Here is a 17,685-nt window from a genome sequence, read left to right on the forward strand (position 1 = left end):
TGTGTTTTCAAGTTTTTGTGGGTGTTTTTTTACAACTACATACATTCGTGCCCTAAGATAACCTTTCTTTAATAATGAATTTACATAACTTCTGTCCAGGGAACGGATATTCCAGCTGGTGTGTAATAAAATCTCAACTGTATCATGCCTGTCGTATTTCAATGCCGACGAGGCCTTTTGCTTAATACTCATCCGGCCATATGGGAGTCTACAAATATAGCAGGCATGGGCAGGGGGTTAAGGCACTCGATTCGTAATCTGAGGGTCGTGGATTCGAATACCCGTCACACCAAACATTCTCGCCCTTTCAGCCGTGAGGGCGTTATAATGTTTCGGTCATTCCCACTATTCGTTAGTAAAAGAGTAGCCCAAGAGTTGGCGATCGGCGGTGATGACAAGCTGTCTTCCCTCTAGTCTTACACTGCTAAATTAGGGACGGCTAGCGCAGATAGCCCTCGTGTCGCTTTGCGCGAAATTCAAAACAAACCAAAACCAAACAAACATAGTAATGGTCTGGACGCCATCTATATCACCGATAGCATGAAGTGTAATGATACTTTTGGTTACGTTTATCATGTTGGTAACAGTGGAAGTTCCACTTGTATGTCCAATGTAAGCACAGCACTCGACATACATTTTACCAAACAGTTACATTAAACAGTTACAGACTGTACTCCTCGAATGAAATCCACATTTTTAGTTCAAATAAAGTTGAGTATAAATTATATAATTATAGAAAATAATAGTTTAACAATATATGTACAACAATAAAGTGGTTGTTAATTAAACACAAAGGTGGACAATAAGCTATCTGTTAACTGCTGAAGATAAACCCAACTTCTAGCGTTGCGTGTCCTGCAAACGACCGCATAACAACAGAAACTAGTCGATTTTATAGCTCGTCGTATCCCCTGCTGGTACAACGGTAAGTCTTCGGATTTACTACTCTAAAATTAGAAGTTCGATCCCCCCTCGGTGGACTCAGCAGATGGCCCAATGAGGCTTTACTATAAGAAAAAAACACACACACACACACAGGTCTTTGGACATTACTTAAAATAATACAGTTTAACTGTAGTGATCCGATGCTTTGAACCCGGTAGGGACTCAACTAGAACAATGAAACCCTAGAAACCACCAGTCATAACTTACCTGTGGTAAAGAGAACGACCGCCTTCAGACAGCTGTACTCGGCGGCGTCAACGTGAAGAGCCTTCAACTTCTCCACTTGTTCCTGGAATATTCGGATGTGGTCCATGAACGCTACCACGTGGTCCGCGGCCATAGGTGAAGCGTGTAGTCCAGCGGCAGCCAGTAAAGGCGCCACGTGTAAGGGCATGGAGCACTGAGACGCGTTCAACACGAAGAGCTCACTCCAGACGAGTCGGAGGAGAGCTACCTGATCGGTTATTTGGAGATCGGGAAAAACGGAATGTTTCGCCCACTCTACAGCACTGAACAGCAGGCGAGCGGCTAGTTCACAAATATTATCAATACTCATGATGTTGTTGGACTGCATGCACTGACCGTACCGAGAAGGCTCGTAAGGTTCTGCTCTCAGGAGGAGAGAGATAAAACTGGACAGGTAAGAATGACCGTTCACAGAGTCTCCATTGGTCAGAGCCATCTGTCCAGGAAGAGCATGTTGTGTTGACGGAAGCCGTCCTCGTTGAACAGCTGAAAAAAGTGTTATGTTCGGTAAGTAACAAAAATGAGTCCAAGTTAGAGCACAAAAATTTTTAAAAATAAAATGCAGCTACGAACAGCATCACAACACCAGCTAACCACCATTAAACAAACTTCACTGTTGTTACAGCGAACTTTCAATAACAACAGCATAATCTGAACGTTGTTAAACTCGTATCTTTCAACAGCACACATTAACATTTAATAAGAAGAAATCAAAACATACAACTTTCAGCAGCATCACAACAATACGTGTTGAACATTGTTAAACATACAACTTTCAGCAGCATCACAACACTACGTGTTGAACATTGTTAAACACAACAACTTTCAGCAGCATCACAACAATACGTGTTGAACATTGTTAAACATACAACTTTTAGCAATATGTGTTGAACATTGTTAAACATACAACTTTTAGCAATATGTGTTGAACATTGTTAAACACACAACTTTCAGCAGCATCACAACAATACGTGTTGAACATTGTTAAACATACAACTTTCAGCAGCATCACAACAATACGTGTTGAACATTGTTAAACACACAACTTTCAGCAGCATCACAACAATACGTGTTGAACATTGTTAAACATACAACTTTTAGCAATATGTGTTAAACACACAACTTTCAGCAGCATCACAACAATACGTGTTGAACATTGTTAAACATACAACTTTTAGCAATATGTGTTGAACAGTGTTAAACGCGAAACTTTTAGTAGCAACCTCAACAGGTTATATTGGATATTGTTAAACAATTTTCAATAGCAACACGTCAACTAATTGACGTAAAATAATACATAGTTTGTGTTTTGATTGTATAATTAATATTTTTCGGCAAATGCATCTGATTTATAATTGATGGTTGTATAGGAAAGTTGTAACATATCGTAATTATTCTTTTATATCTCGGGGTCTGTAAGCCGGCATTTATTATTTTTATTATATTTTAGTATTACACAAGTAAGGTAGAATATATTATGTGCATCTTACTATGATTAAGGATTATACAGGTAAGTTACAATAATTTATGTGTAGTCTACTGTTCATTAGTGTTTGGTACATCACTTAGGATATCTAATGGGTTTTTTTTATAAATTAGGGTTAAGGAGGTAAGCTACAATATTTGTTTATTTTATTGTAATTTAGGGTTAAGTAAGCAAGCTACAATATTTAACGTTTATTTTATTGTAAATTAGAGTTAAGCAGGTAAACTACAATATTTAACTTTATTTTATTGTAAATTAGGGTTAAACAGGTAAACTACAATATTTAAAGTTTATTTTATTGTAAATTAGGGTTAAGCAGATAAACTACATTATATTAAAGGTTTATTTTATTGTAAATTAGGGTTAAGCAGGTAAACTACAATATTTAACGTTTATTTTATTAAATTAGGGTTAAGCAGGTAAACTACAATATTTAACGTTTATTTTATTGTAAATTAGGGTTAAGCAGGTAAACTACAATATTTAACGTTTATTTTATTGTAAATTAGGGTTAAGCAGGTAAACTACAATATTTAACGTTTATTTTATTGTAAATTAGGGCTGTACAGAAGATTTTATATAATTCGTGGTATTTTTTACTTTTACTTACTTATTCAAAAGAATGAACTGTTAACTTTTGTTTTCCATTTTCCACAGTAAAATAACATATACCATACTGTGTCTGGACACGAAAAGAAGCTAACGAGATATAAAATGAATAATTAATTATAAGTATCGAAAATCGTGTTTACACGTACGTTATTTCAAGTTATTTTCTATAGCTCGACCCTGTTAGTTACGTAGGTTAGTCTTAGCATAAATGTGCGCCCCAGGTGATTCGAGTTGGCCTTAATTATATCACAAACTGACCAAGGGCGTGGTGTTAGAGTTAGAGAAAAGCAAGCTAACCTGGGAACCTACCCTCCCTACGCATGCCCATCTTGAGACACTTTTTTGAGGCGGCAGTATTGGCACTGGTTACGGTGATGTTGGTCAACCGGGCAGTTCCTAGTTCCGCGACAAGTGTAGGTCAGGTTTCGTCTGACACTCCTCTTAAAGAAAGACTTGCAACCCTCGCATGTGAACTGGCCGTAGTGTTTACCACTGCTCTTGTCCCCACACACCACACATTCCAAGTGCTGGAGGTTTTTTGTCCGCATTCTGAGATGTTGTATTAGGTGCAGCGAGTGCCGTTGGAGTATGTGGAGTTAGGCCAGCTTCGGTAACTGTAGGTCCCTCGTTCGGTGGCGGCTCTCTCCAAGAAGCTACCGTCAATGCCATAACTGAAGACACACAACTTAATCCTCGGAAATATAAATTTTTTGTTCGGTTTGTTTCTCCATAGAAGCACGCTGGGACGGGTAGAGGGAAATGTAAGGCTTAGCTCACACGACTTCTCACCGCCGGTACCCGCGATGTCCTCACACAGCCAGAGCAAACGTACAACTGGGAATTCGAATCAGCTGCATTCCAAGAAGGGAGGGAAACTGCACGTGAACTTGGGCCAGAGCCTCGCGCTTCAGCAGCTGGACGGACTTCCCAGGTCGTGAATTACCGCATAATAGTTGGTGTTTGCGTTGTCATGGCGACTTTACCGTATATGGATATGGTGTCGTCAGAGTTCAACAAGCCTATTAGTAAGAAACAATCTTTCTCTACCCTGGAGGTAATCGAACCACAACTAGGGAAAATAATCAACTGCCTCCTCATTGGTCAGATTACTTGTGTCTAATTTAAAGGTTGTTAAATTCCAGTACTGCCTTACGCTCATTCAGGTGGCTAAAATAACCAATCACAGCCACTAAAACGATGACCAGAGTCAGTAAATGTGGGATTCGGTAAGTGTGAGAAAAGGGCTGGAACAAATCTCAGAGTCCGTTACTGCATGTAGAGACCACTAGGGTTGAAGTGTAGCCTGACGAGACACAAACACAATTCGCTATTCTATAATACTAGTACCACTAGGGTTGAAGTGTAGCCTGACGAGACACAAACACAATTCGCTATTCTATAATACTAGTACCACTAGGGTTGAAGTGTAGCCTGACGAGGCACAAACACAATTCGCTATTCTATAATACTAGTACCACTAGGGTTGAAGTGTAGCCTGACGAGGCACAAACACAATTCGCTATTCTATAATACTAGTACCACTAGGGTTGAAGTGTAGCCTGACGAGGCATAAACACAATTCGCTATTCTATAATACTAGTACCACTAGGGTTGAAGTGTAGCCTGACGAGGCACAAACACAATTCGCTATTCTATAATACTAGTACCACTAGGGTTGAAGTGTAGCCTGACGGGGCACAAACACAATTCGCTATTCTATAATACTAGTACCACTAGGGTTGAAGTGTAGCCTTACGAGGCACAAACACAATTCGCTATTCTATAATACTAGTTTGTTATATATCGCTTTCGGACAGAAAAGAGGACACGACCTGGATCTGAATGGTCGTAATAGCCTCGTGCCACGCGACGTAACCATCATTTTTGTGTAACACCTCAAGGTTAAGCTAATCTTACGTATTCTACCCCAACATCTAACACTACGTGTATCTGTGATCTTATGGTTACTGAGATGGCGCTGTAAGAGCACCGAGACATTAAGTATATTTTAACATTCTAATAAAAGAAATAGCGTAATATTAATATGTGACTGGCTGCAAAATGAGCGGGTAAATAACGTCATCGCTTCATAGTAATTTCGTTAACAGCACGTGGGTTCATATCTCACACTTGTTAGACCGTTATGGAACAGTAGATATTTCAATTTATTGTCATCTTTAACCTCTGTATAATACGTACGTTTAAAGATAAATAAAATCACCTCCAGAGTGTTACGATCTAAAGACACAGGTTGCGGTTTCAGTTACGTTTGTAAAATGACTCATTTTAATACACATCAGCCTATGAAAAACTTTCCACTTACGAAAATATCAAAAGTATTTGAGAATTTAAGGCTGAAAAGAAACGCTGTAAAAAGACGTTTCAAACTGAATCTTTTGAACTTATAAAGAAACGACTGAATCCGCCTGTTATTGTTTACAATCAGAACGTAAGAAGGAAATTATAAACTGGTTAGTCTTAGAAAAACTTTCGAAACATCCTAACTGTCGCCGATCATTTCAGCCAGATCTCTCGTGCTACGTTCCCATAGGCCTAAACCCGTGGCTATACTACGTTACCATATTGTTTTGGTCTAAAGTGTTTTGTTATTACTATTTTTGTAATTGTAATTATATAACAATAGGCCGACTGGTAAGAGTCGTTGTTTGTTGTACTGTTGGAATGACGTATTTGGTTTGTTTTGAATTTCGCGCAAAAGGGTTATCTGCTCTAACCGTCCCTAATTTAGCAGTGTAAGACCAGAGGGAAGGCAGCTAGTTATCACTACCCACCGCTACCTCTTGGGCTACTCTTTTACCAACGAATAGTGGGATTGACCGTCACATTATAACGCCCCCACGGCTGAAAGGGCGAGCATGTTTGGCGCGACGGGGATGCGAACCCGCGACCCTCAGTTTATGAGTCGAGTGTCTTAACCACCTAGCCATGCCGGGCCTTGAATGACGTAGTAAACACAATATCACCCGAGAAACCTTCAATTAGACTTTTAACTTCTTTGTTTGTTTATTATTAAAAGCACAAAGCTATATCTGTGATATGCCCATCACGGGTATCGAACTACAAATTTTAGCAAAATTTTAGCTCAGAGACTTTCCGCTGAACCATTTGAGCCAATAAACAGCAGCGAGTCGGTTAAAATCAGTAAGGGTTAAATAAAACAAGAACCCAGGGAATAACTCACTGATATCCAGTGGGTACCCCGCTAGTACAGCAGGAAGTCTACGGATTTACAACGTTAAAATCAAGGGTTCGATTCCCATCGGTGAGCTCAGCAGATAGCCCAAAGTGGCTTTGCTAAATGATAAAAACACACACACGGTATCCAGTGGTTAAGACATTGTTTAACTTGCATGTAAATGATTAACAACAAACGGTGAAAAGTTTACTGGGGAAAGATTAAAAGTTAGGTCAGAGGTTAGGTCAGAGTAAAGGTTAAAACTTTAAATTCTAGACAAATCTGAAGCGCCATAGTTTTTTCTATAGGAATTACGAACCTTTAAAAATATTCGTTGTATTTACATTTCTTCGCTAGATCGAGATCACAGGTTATTTGGGTTATCGGCATGAAGCAAAATGGTAAAACCTCAATTCTTCATTTCGTTTAGCGTCAGTGTGGCCCGGCATGGCCAGGTGGTTAAGGCACTCGACTCGTAATCCGAGGGTCGCGGGTTTGAATCCCCGTCACACCAAACATGCTCGCCCTTTCAGCCGTGAGGGCGTTATAATGTAAAGATCAATCCCACTATCGTTGGTAAAAGAGTAGCCCAAGAGTTGGCGGTGGGTGGTGTTGACTAGCTGCCTTCCCTCTAGTCTTACACAACTAAATTAGGGACGGCTCGCGCGGATAGCCCTCGCATAGCTTTGCGCAAAATTCAAAAAACAAACAAACAAAAGCATCAATGTGCCACATGACTCTAGTAGCTGATGACGAAACTAACAAACTCCGTGTGTGTGTGTAGCGAGGATAGACGAATATTCGCACAAGGCAGCTCCTGTGTGGGTTTGAAACGTGACTATATCATCTCCTTCAACGAGTCTAAGGTCCGCTTCAGTTGTTGGACCAGTTTTCATGTTTCTCCTAGCGGCTGTTCAAGAGTTTCTTTGTACAGGTGCATCCAGCGCCCTCGGGCCACACATTCAGGAAATTTGGTTTTAAAACAAGTCTTTCAAGTGGCATTCCTGATGCGAGCGAAAGACAGACGAAAAAATGTATTGTATGTGTGTGTGTGTGTGTGTGGTAGACGTTTTAAAGTATTACACCACAATTTCATATTAAGGGACTTTCGTGGACTAGTCACCTTCCACAACTAGGAAAAGTAAATTTTGTTATGCTGTACTGTAAACCTACTGTTCTTGTGACTTGTTCTCCTAGAAAAACAAAACCACTAATGTAGAAATACAAGTTTCCTTTGCATATGAAAGTTGCACTAATTATGCTCTGTACGATTCAGAATTTCAATGATAGCACTAATTATGCTCTGTACGATTCAGAATTTTAATGATAGCACTAATTATGCTCTGTACGATTCAGAATTTCAATGATAGCACTAATTATGCTCTGTACGATTCAGAATTTCAATGATAGCACTAATTATGCTCTGTACGATTCAGAATTTCAATGATAGCACTAATTATGCTCTGTACGATTCAGAATTTCAATTATAGGCCCAATACAAACACTGTTCCCGCTTACCAGTTGCTGGTCATCTATTTTCATTTCTCATTTTTCCACGATTCTATCAAAATGTATTTGTTCTTTGTATAAATATCGACTTACAGTCACCACAACATTACCACCAACTCTGAATTTTCAAATTACCGAGTTGTTCTGTTCACGTGTTCAGATGTCCTTATGTTGTGTTATCTTATGTTATATGATTAATGTGTTTGTTACGAAAGAACAAATCACACCATTTGAATGAGATCGTTTAATTTCTATATAAAATACATAGAACTACCTCAGTTGTAACAATTAGGATTAAAACCAATACTGATTGTATATTTGTTCATATTTCTATATAATTATCTTCATATTATTATGTTAGTAGCGACAACAATCGTACATCCATAAACATTTTGGTCAATTAATTAATATTTTGTATTAAGAATAAAGCCAATAAAGCTATTTGCCGCTGTCCTTAATTATGAACTACTGACCAGATGGAGAGCAGCACCCTTTCATTGACCATCCGAGTTAATATACTCACTGTCACATTTATAACGCAGTTACTGCTCAAAGTGCTTGGAACATTCTGTGGCTTTGCACAGTATCGAATCAGGTTCATCAACTCCGAAGCTCTAACACATGCATGTAGAAATTGTTTAAAGACATGTTTAAAACAAAATATTTATAATCTTAAGGCAACAGATGACAACAAATCAAGCATGGGTGAAGGTAGATTTCTTGGAGCAAGGTACACGGTTATAGTGAACTAGATATTTTCTATGTTCAATATAAAATGAAATTACACTACAAAATACCTTCATGGTTCAGACAGAAGAGCCACAAACATATAACAATATAACAAAGTACAATATTTATTCAACAGTGAGGTCAATCACTCTGAACTTGTAAAATCTAGAACCTCACAAAGAAATTCAAAGTTTCGTCCTTTATGGAGACATCAATAGAACGAACGGCTGTAACAGTTTTTGTTGTAAATGTGCAATGAAAACAAATTAATTACGTTTATTTCTCCTGTTCTAGAGAGAGATACATATATATTAAAAGGCTAATACATCTGTAACTGATCGAATCAAAAAAACTGACTCCACATACGAAAACTTACAGTTCCAACACCATACGGAGTTGAATATCTGAATTTAAGATAGTCTGTTTGAGTGTCATGTAACGCGAATCTAATACTACCGTATTAATGCAAGCGAAATAACTTCCAGCACTTTAGATGAGGCCCCATGCTAACCGAATAAAATAGCTAAAAAAAGAAACTGAAACCTATTATTCTTCATTTCAAAATCTTGAAGTAATAAATCGGGATGATACTGTATTCATATCTCCTGTTGGTATCACATGACAACACGTGGAAACTAAATATCTACTGCCATATGAAGTAAAATATTTTACCTACTATTTAAGAAACAAGTTGTTTTAGTTCAAAGACTTATCTAAAAATTATTATGAATCTAAACCGTGGTTTAAATGGAAACATCTCAAGCTGCGGTGGTAATTAAAAGGTGAAAGGTTATGGATACCAGCCAAAATTTCTTGTTTCAAGGTAGACTCGCGAACTTGTCGGCGCACGTGCAATTTACCCTCAGTACAGGGACAAAACTTCTAACAGAAAATACTAAACTGTAATCACATATTTTATTAGCAACGTCATACACAGAAATAAAACAGTTCCATTAAAAGCAACAAATTAATAACAGGTTGGTTGCTACAACATTACAACAAATACGACGGCTTTACTAACAAGAAAACTTTAAACAACTTATCGGTTACTACAACATTACCAAAACAAAACGATTTTATTAAGGCAAAAATTTATATTATAAAAGCAGATTTATTCCGATACCAACGAAACTAATATAAAACAACAATTAATGGTTATAGGTTTTGTTTGACAAAACATTTAAGTCGTTTCCTGAGAGATGCTACTCATATTTACATCAAGTTGAAAGAATGTTAGGTCATTATAGTTATGAAGCGATAAGTATACCAATGGTGTTGTGAGCTGTCTTTACCTCAACACAAAATTCCTAAGTTTATATATCATCTTAGGAATATACACAATTGATTTATTAGTGTGAATCGTTCAAGAACAAGTAGTCGAAAAAACTAAAAATAATTTCATAGCCTATTCTATCGTTCGAGTTACCACTGAGATAAGAAACTTATTTCTAGTATTGTGAACAACTTGTTTGGTTAAATAATTCATTAGAAGATAGAAACTTGAGTGATTCATATTCATCAAATTCATAAAAGATTACAGGATCACCGTATGAGTAACAGACGCATATGTTTCTTACATTCCACCACTCTATGAAGTTTTGTGTTCTGTTATTTGGATATTTTTTACGGGATCTTTAGGTTCTGGCCAAATGTTTGCTAATTTGTTGCTGACTGCCAAGTCGCTCGCCTCTTCTTTCGTTGTCAGACTCGGTACTGTTTTGCTACTGGTACACACGCCATCCTAAACGTAACTGAACTTATCCGTCTCATCTTCTCCACCATTTTACTTGATTCGTTTATTTTATGTTTCTATAAAATCTAACATCATACCGCAAGGAGAATTTAATCATTCTCGAAAATCCTGGGTATTAGAATACTTGTCCTTCAAATGGAAATGTAATAATTCTTTTGTACCAGGTTATTGACAAAGAGTGAAATAAAAGGGAGACAGAAGCGATATTAAAAATAAGAGAGACACAACCTGGTGGCCAAAATCTTAATAAACATAAAGAAAAATATGCATTTTGCGTTGTTAGACTCAACCACTTATTTGAGTAGAGCTTCAAAAGATAAAAATAAGAAAAGGGAAAATAAAAACATTTTCTAGCATTTAATAGGGAAAATGTGGACACTGTGAAATTAGCCAAAATACTAGCTGGTCAAAAGTTTAAGATGAAAAGAAACGAAGTCCTAAACAGGGTAAAAAATGCCCAACAAGAGGTCTCAGTAGTGAGTTGCACGGCCGTCATTGCGAATAACTGCAAACATTCGCTTTGGCATGGTCGATATAAACGTTTGTAGAAGGCTGGTTGGAATGTCATTCCAAGTGGTGAAGATGGCTTCACGAAGATCATGCATTGTTTGGAATTGATGTCCATTTCTACAGACTTCCCTTGCCATCCACCTCCAAACATTTACAATGAGGCGAACACGCTAGATTGTCTAAACGATTCACGTTATTCGCCACGAAAATTCCTTTGTCCTGCGAGCATTGTGGATTGCAGCGTTGTCCTGCTGAAAGATCCAGTCATTTCCACACAAGCGAGGGCCTTCAGTCAATAAGCATGCTCTCTCCAACATGCCAATGTAGTCAGCTGCCGTTTGACGTCCCTGTATAACCTAAAGCTCCATTGTTCTATGGAAGGAGAAAGCACCCCAAATCAGGATGGAAGCTGATCGTGTCGTGTAGAAAATGTCTCCGGTGGGATATCCTTATAGTGCCAGTAACGTTGGAAGCCATGTTTGGTGCTTCTCAGCAAAGTTTAACCGAGCTGTTTCGTGGTGTGGAAGGAGGCGTGGCCTTTGAAGACGTTTACGGTTTTTAAAGCCTTTCTCTCGTATATGCTGTCTTATTGTTCTTGAGCTGCATTTTGTGTCGTAAGAACCTTAATCTGGTTCGACGATCGGCTGATGTCTTGCCGGACAACCCGTCGAATCCTCCTGCTCAACGCCGGCAAAATTTTCTTGGGCCGACCACTTGAAATTCTCGTTCCGTATCCCTCAGGGTTTTTTAAGATATTTGCAACAGCAGTTTTACTACATCCAATCTCACGTTGAGAGAGACCTTGCTTTTGCAGCTCGACAATTCAGCCATGTTCAAACTCTGTCAACTTTTTAGCCTTTGCCATGTTTTTACCCAATGTAACACAGGAGATGTCAGTGGAAGATGTTGAAAACGCTAATGCTTGAACACAAATTACTAAATTTTGTTACGTGTTTACCGATTAACGCTTCGTTTCAGTACGGTCTTAAACTTTTGACCACCTAGTATTTAGGCTAATTTCATAGCGTTCACATTTTCCCTATTAAATATTAAAAGTTTTTATTTTCATTTTTCCTTTTCTTATTTTCATCTTTCGAAGCTCTACTCAAATAAGTGGTTGAATCTAACAACACGAAATTCACATTCTTACTTTACGTTCATTGGCTTTAAGATTTTGGCCAGCAGTGTTTTAGCGTTATTACAAGAGGAATATAAACATTCTTAAGAATAAAAGAGAAATATAAGCCTCTTAAGAGAAGGATACAGGCATTTTATGACAAAGATATACGTATTGTTAAGTGATCGATATAAGCAGTTTTAAGAGAGATATATAATTATAACTAAGAGACCTATGAACATTAAGATTAAAAGGTTATAAACATAACGGGATCGAGACCTGAATCCTCAATTTAATAAAAGTTATAGTAATCATCACGAATCCACATGACATGTGTTTTTAAAACTAGCAATTGTCGATGGGATTCAAAACTGACTAAAACAAACATTTTAAAAATTATTTTTAACTGTTTTGCTTTTATATAAACTCTTCATAACTGTTCAGGATATTTCAAAACCCTTCAAAGTTCGTGGCTTTAGGTAGTTCACAAAGTAGCACATTAATTTATACAGTTTCATTTACTCTGAATGACAACAATAAATCTTGAAGGAGTACAAGTTATGTTCTAAAGAAAGTTTTGATACCGTGAATAGGAAATAATGCAACTAAGTTTAGAACTAAAAACAAACAGATTCTTCTTATTTTTCACAGTTCAGTGACTTTCGTTAGGTAGTTGAACCAACGATCGAAATGAGGTTAATGAATGTTTACTTTATGCACAACACATGAACAAAATGAATTGAATTAAGACTAAATGTTCCCTACTCTTTGGATGGGCAGATATGTCACAATGGTTTTATTGGATTTGTCTAGATCGGGGTAAGGGGACAGGTATTAATGTTGTCACGGGAAATGTAACTGCGCTCACTTTGATGTCAAATAAAACAACGATTAACTACAATAGTCTTAGAAACAACAAAGTATCCAGTTAGTGATCAGTTACTGGAACGTCTGATGGGAAAACACGAGGACAACGATTAACTGCAATAGCCTTAGAAACAACAAAGTATCCAGTTAACGATCAGTTACTGGAACGTCTGATGGGAAAACACGAGGACAACGATTAACTGCAATAGTCTTAGAAACAACAAAGTATTCAGTTAGTGATCAGTTACTGGAACGTCTGATGGGAAAACACGAGGAATACGATTAACTGCAATAGTCTTAGAAACAACAAAGTATCCATTTAACGATCAGTTACTGGAACGTCTGATGGGAAAACACGAGAAATACGATTAACTGCAATAGTCTTAGAAACAACAAAGTATCCAGTTAGTGATCAGTTACTGGAACGTCTGATGGGAAAACACGAGGAATACGATTAACTGCAATAGTCTTAGAAACAACAAAGTATCCAGTTAACGATCAGTTACTGGAACGTCTGATGGGAAAACACGAGGAATACGATTAACTGCAATAGTCTTAGAAACAACAAAGTATCCAGTTAACGATCAGTTACTGGAACGTCTGATGGGAAAACACGAGGAATACGATTAACTACAATAGTCTTAGAAACAACAAAGTATCCAGTTAGTGATCAGTTACTGGAACGTCTGATGGGAAAACACGAGGACAACGATTAACTGCAATAGCCTTAGAAACAACAAAGTATCCAGTTAGCGATCAGTTACTGGAACGTCTGATGGGAAAACACGAGGACAACGATTAACTGCAATAGCCTTAGAAACAACAAAGTATCCAGTTAGCGATCAGTTACTGGAACGTCTGATGGGAAAACACGAGGAATACGATTAACTGCAATAGTCTTAGAAACAACAAAGTATTCAGTTAGTGATCAGTTACTGGAACGTCTGATGGGAAAACACGAGGAATACGATTAACTACAATAGTCTTAGAAACAACAACGTATTCAGTTAATGATCAGTTACTGGAACGTCTGATGGAAAAACACGAGCACAACGATTAACTGCAATAGTCTTAGAAAAAACAAAGTATTCAGTTAGTGTCAGTTACTGGAACGTCTGATGGGAAAATACGAGGACAACGATTAACTGTAATAGTCTTAGAAACAACAAAGTATCCAGTTAGTGTCAGTTACTGGAACGTCTGATGGGAAAACACGAGGAAAAGGTGACAAGTACGTGACTAACTAGGAGATGCTCCCTTCCCCAGCGCATGTGTGCTGACACCCAACGCTAGAACCTGGGTTTCGATACCCCTTGTAAACAGAGCACGCACAGCATATTATGCAGCTTTGTGCTACACTTGGAGACTGGTAAACGTGGTTTGGATTAATAACATAACACGTAACTGTAATTACGTTTGTGGTCAGTTACTTAGACGAATTACTGTTTATGGTCAGTACGTGACACAAGTATCGGACATTACAATGTGATGAGCTTGTGATTACAAAACAATCAAACATGGATTTATTGGTTAGGAGACGAAAGGTGAGAGCTAGAAGTGTTGCCCAATTATTGTTAAGAGATGAAACTGGAACTAGCAGTATTGTCTGGTCATTGTTAAGAGATGAAACTGGAACTAGCAGTATTGTCTGTTCATTGTTAAGAGATGAAACTGGAACTAGCAGTATTGTCTGTTCATTGTTAAGAGATGAAACTGGAACTAGCAGTATTGTCTGTTCATTGTTAAGAGATGAAACTGGAACTAGAAGTGTTGTCTATTCATCGTTAAGAGATGAAACTGGAACTAGAAGTGTTGTCTATTCATCGTTAAGAGATGAAACTGGAACTAGCAGTATTGTCTGTTCATTGTTAAGAGATGAAACTGGAACTAGAAGTGTTGTCTGTTCATTGTTAAGAGATGAAACTGGAACTAGCAGTATTGTCTGTTCATCGTTAAGAGATGAAACTGGAACTAGCAGTATTGTCTGGTCATTGTTAAGAGATGAAACTGGAACTAGCAGTATTGTCTGTTCATTGTTAAGAGATGAAACTGGAACTAGCAGTATTGTCTGTTCATTGTTAAGAGATGAAACTGGAACTAGCAGTATTGTCTGTTCATTGTTAAGAGATGAAACTGGAACTAGCAGTATTGTCTGTTCATTGTTAAGAGATGAAACTGGAACTAGAAGTGTTGTCTATTCATTGTTAAGAGATGAAACTGGAACTAGAAGTGTTGTCTGTTCATTGTTAAGAGATGAAACTGGAACTAGCAGTATTGTCTGGTCATTGTTAAGAGATGAAATTGGAACTAGAAGTGTTGTCTGTTCATTGTTAAGAGATGAAACTGGAACTAGAAGTGTTGTCTGTTCATTGTTAAGAGATGAAATTGGAACTAGACGTATTGTCTGTTCATTGTTAAGAGATGAAACTGGAACTAGCAGTATTGTCTGTTCATTGTTAAGAGATGAAACTGGAACTAGAAGTATTGTTTGTTCATTGTTAAGAGATGAAACTGGAACTAGAAGTGTTGTCTGTTCATTGTTAAGAGATGAAACTGGAACTAGAAGTGTTGTCTGTTCATTGTTAAGAGATGAAACTGGAACTAGAAGTGTTGTCTGTTCATTGTTAAGAGATGAAACTGGAACTAGAAGTGTTGTCTGTTCATTGTTAAGAGATGAAACTGGAACTAGAAGTGTTGTCTATTCATTGTTAAGAGATGAAACTGGAACTAGCAGTATTGTCTGGTCATTGTTAAGAGATGAAACTGGAACTAGAATTGTTGTCTGTTCATTGTTAAGAGATGAAACTGGAACGAGCAGTATTGTCTGTTCATTGTTAAGAGATGAAACTGGAACTAGCAGTATTGTCTGGTCATTGTTAAGAGATGAAACTGGAACTAGAAGTGTTGTCTGTTCATTGTTAAGAGATGAAACTGGAACTAGAAGTGTTGTCTATTCATTGTTAAGAGATGAAACTGGAACTAGCAGTATTGTCTGTTCATTGTTAAGAGATGAAACTGGAACTAGCAGTATTGTCTGTTCATTGTTAAGAGATGAAACTAGAACTAGAAGTGTTGTCTGTTCATTGTTAAGAGATGAAACTGGAACTAGCAGTATTGTCTGTTCATTGTTAAGAGATGAAACTGGAACTAGCAGTATTGTCTGTTCATTGTTAAGAGATGAAACTGGAACTAGCAGTATTGTCTGGTCATTGTTAAGAGATGAAACTGGAACTAGCAGTATTGTCTGTTCATTGTTAAGAGATGAAACTGGAACTAGCAGTATTGTCTGTTCATTGTTAAGAGATGAAACTGGAACTAGAAGTGTTGTCTATTCATTGTTAAGAGATGAAACTGGAACTAGCAGTATTGTCTGGTCATTGTTAAGAGATGAAACTGGAACTAGAATTGTTGTCTGTTCATTGTTAAGAGATGAAACTGGAACGAGCAGTATTGTCTGTTCATTGTTAAGAGATGAAACTGGAACTAGCAGTATTGTCTGGTCATTGTTAAGAGATGAAACTGGAACTAGAAGTGTTGTCTGTTCATTGTTAAGAGATGAAACTGGAACTAGAAGTGTTGTCTATTCATTGTTAAGAGATGAAACTGGAACTAGCAGTATTGTCTGTTCATTGTTAAGAGATGAAACTGGAACTAGCAGTATTGTCTGTTCATTGTTAAGAGATGAAACTAGAACTAGAAGTGTTGTCTGTTCATTGTTAAGAGATGAAACTGGAACTAGCAGTATTGTCTGTTCATTGTTAAGAGATGAAACTGGAACTAGCAGTATTGTCTGTTCATTGTTAAGAGATGAAACTGGAACTAGCAGTATTGTCTGGTCATTGTTAAGAGATGAAACTGGAACTAGCAGTATTGTCTGTTCATTGTTAAGAGATGAAACTGGAACTAGCAGTATTGTCTGGTCATTGTTAAGAGATGAAACTGGAACTAGCAGTATTGTCTGTTCATCGTTAAGAGATGAAACTGGAACTAGCAGTATTGTCTGTTCATTGTTAAGAGATGAAACTAGAACTAGCAGTATTGTCTGTTCATTGTTAAGAGATGAAACTGGAACTAGCAGTATTGTCTGGTCATTGTTAAGAGATGAAACTGGAACTAGCAGTATTGTCTGTTCATCGTTAAGAGATGAAACTGGAACTAGCAGTATTGTCTGTTCATCGTTAAGAGATGAAACTGGAACTAGCAGTATTGTCTGTTCATTGTTAAGAGATGAAACTGGAACTAGCAGTATTGTCTGTTCATCGTTAAGAGATGAAACTGGAACTAGCAGTATTGTCTGTTCATTGTTAAGAGATGAAACTGGAACTAGCAGTATTGTCTGTTCATTGTTAAGAGATGAAATTTGAATAGAAGTGATCATTTCATTGTTAGAAGATGAAATGTGGGAGTTAGAAGTGTTGTCCTTTCTTTATTAAATGAGGAAAAAAGGGAACAGAAACATGTACAGTACAATGTTGACCAGTGGATGGAGGAAAAAAGGTACATATCCAACACATTTTAACCACTGGTGGTCAGTGGGAAGGAAACAGCAGATTATCCTATATATCCCAGTGTTTAGTGTTTAGAATGTGTTATTTTGAGATTTAAAACCATACCAGTATAACATCTTATCTGCAGAGAAAAACCAATCAAGAAATTTGCCCAATGATAACACGTTATCAGTAGCAACTTTGTAGCATAACAATAAAACAACTTAT

The 17,685-nt window shown here is 37.4% G+C and overlaps 1 protein-coding gene across 1 annotated transcript; it reads right to left on the bottom strand.

Annotated features, from left to right (window-relative positions):
- Nucleotides 1–1,141: 1,141 nt before the first annotated feature.
- LOC143241851 (nuclear receptor subfamily 2 group F member 1-A-like) lies at nt 1,142–4,077 on the bottom strand. The gene is given in 3 exon segments (XM_076485129.1): nt 1,142–1,677; nt 3,599–3,632; nt 3,634–4,077. Coding segments are annotated over 3 exon segments (774 nt in total). The 5' UTR covers nt 3,838–4,077.
- Nucleotides 4,078–17,685: the final 13,608 nt, after the last annotated feature.

This window comes from Tachypleus tridentatus, unplaced genomic scaffold (genome assembly GCF_004210375.1).
Source record: "Tachypleus tridentatus isolate NWPU-2018 unplaced genomic scaffold, ASM421037v1 Hic_cluster_1, whole genome shotgun sequence".
NCBI lineage: Eukaryota > Metazoa > Arthropoda > Merostomata > Xiphosura > Limulidae > Tachypleus > Tachypleus tridentatus.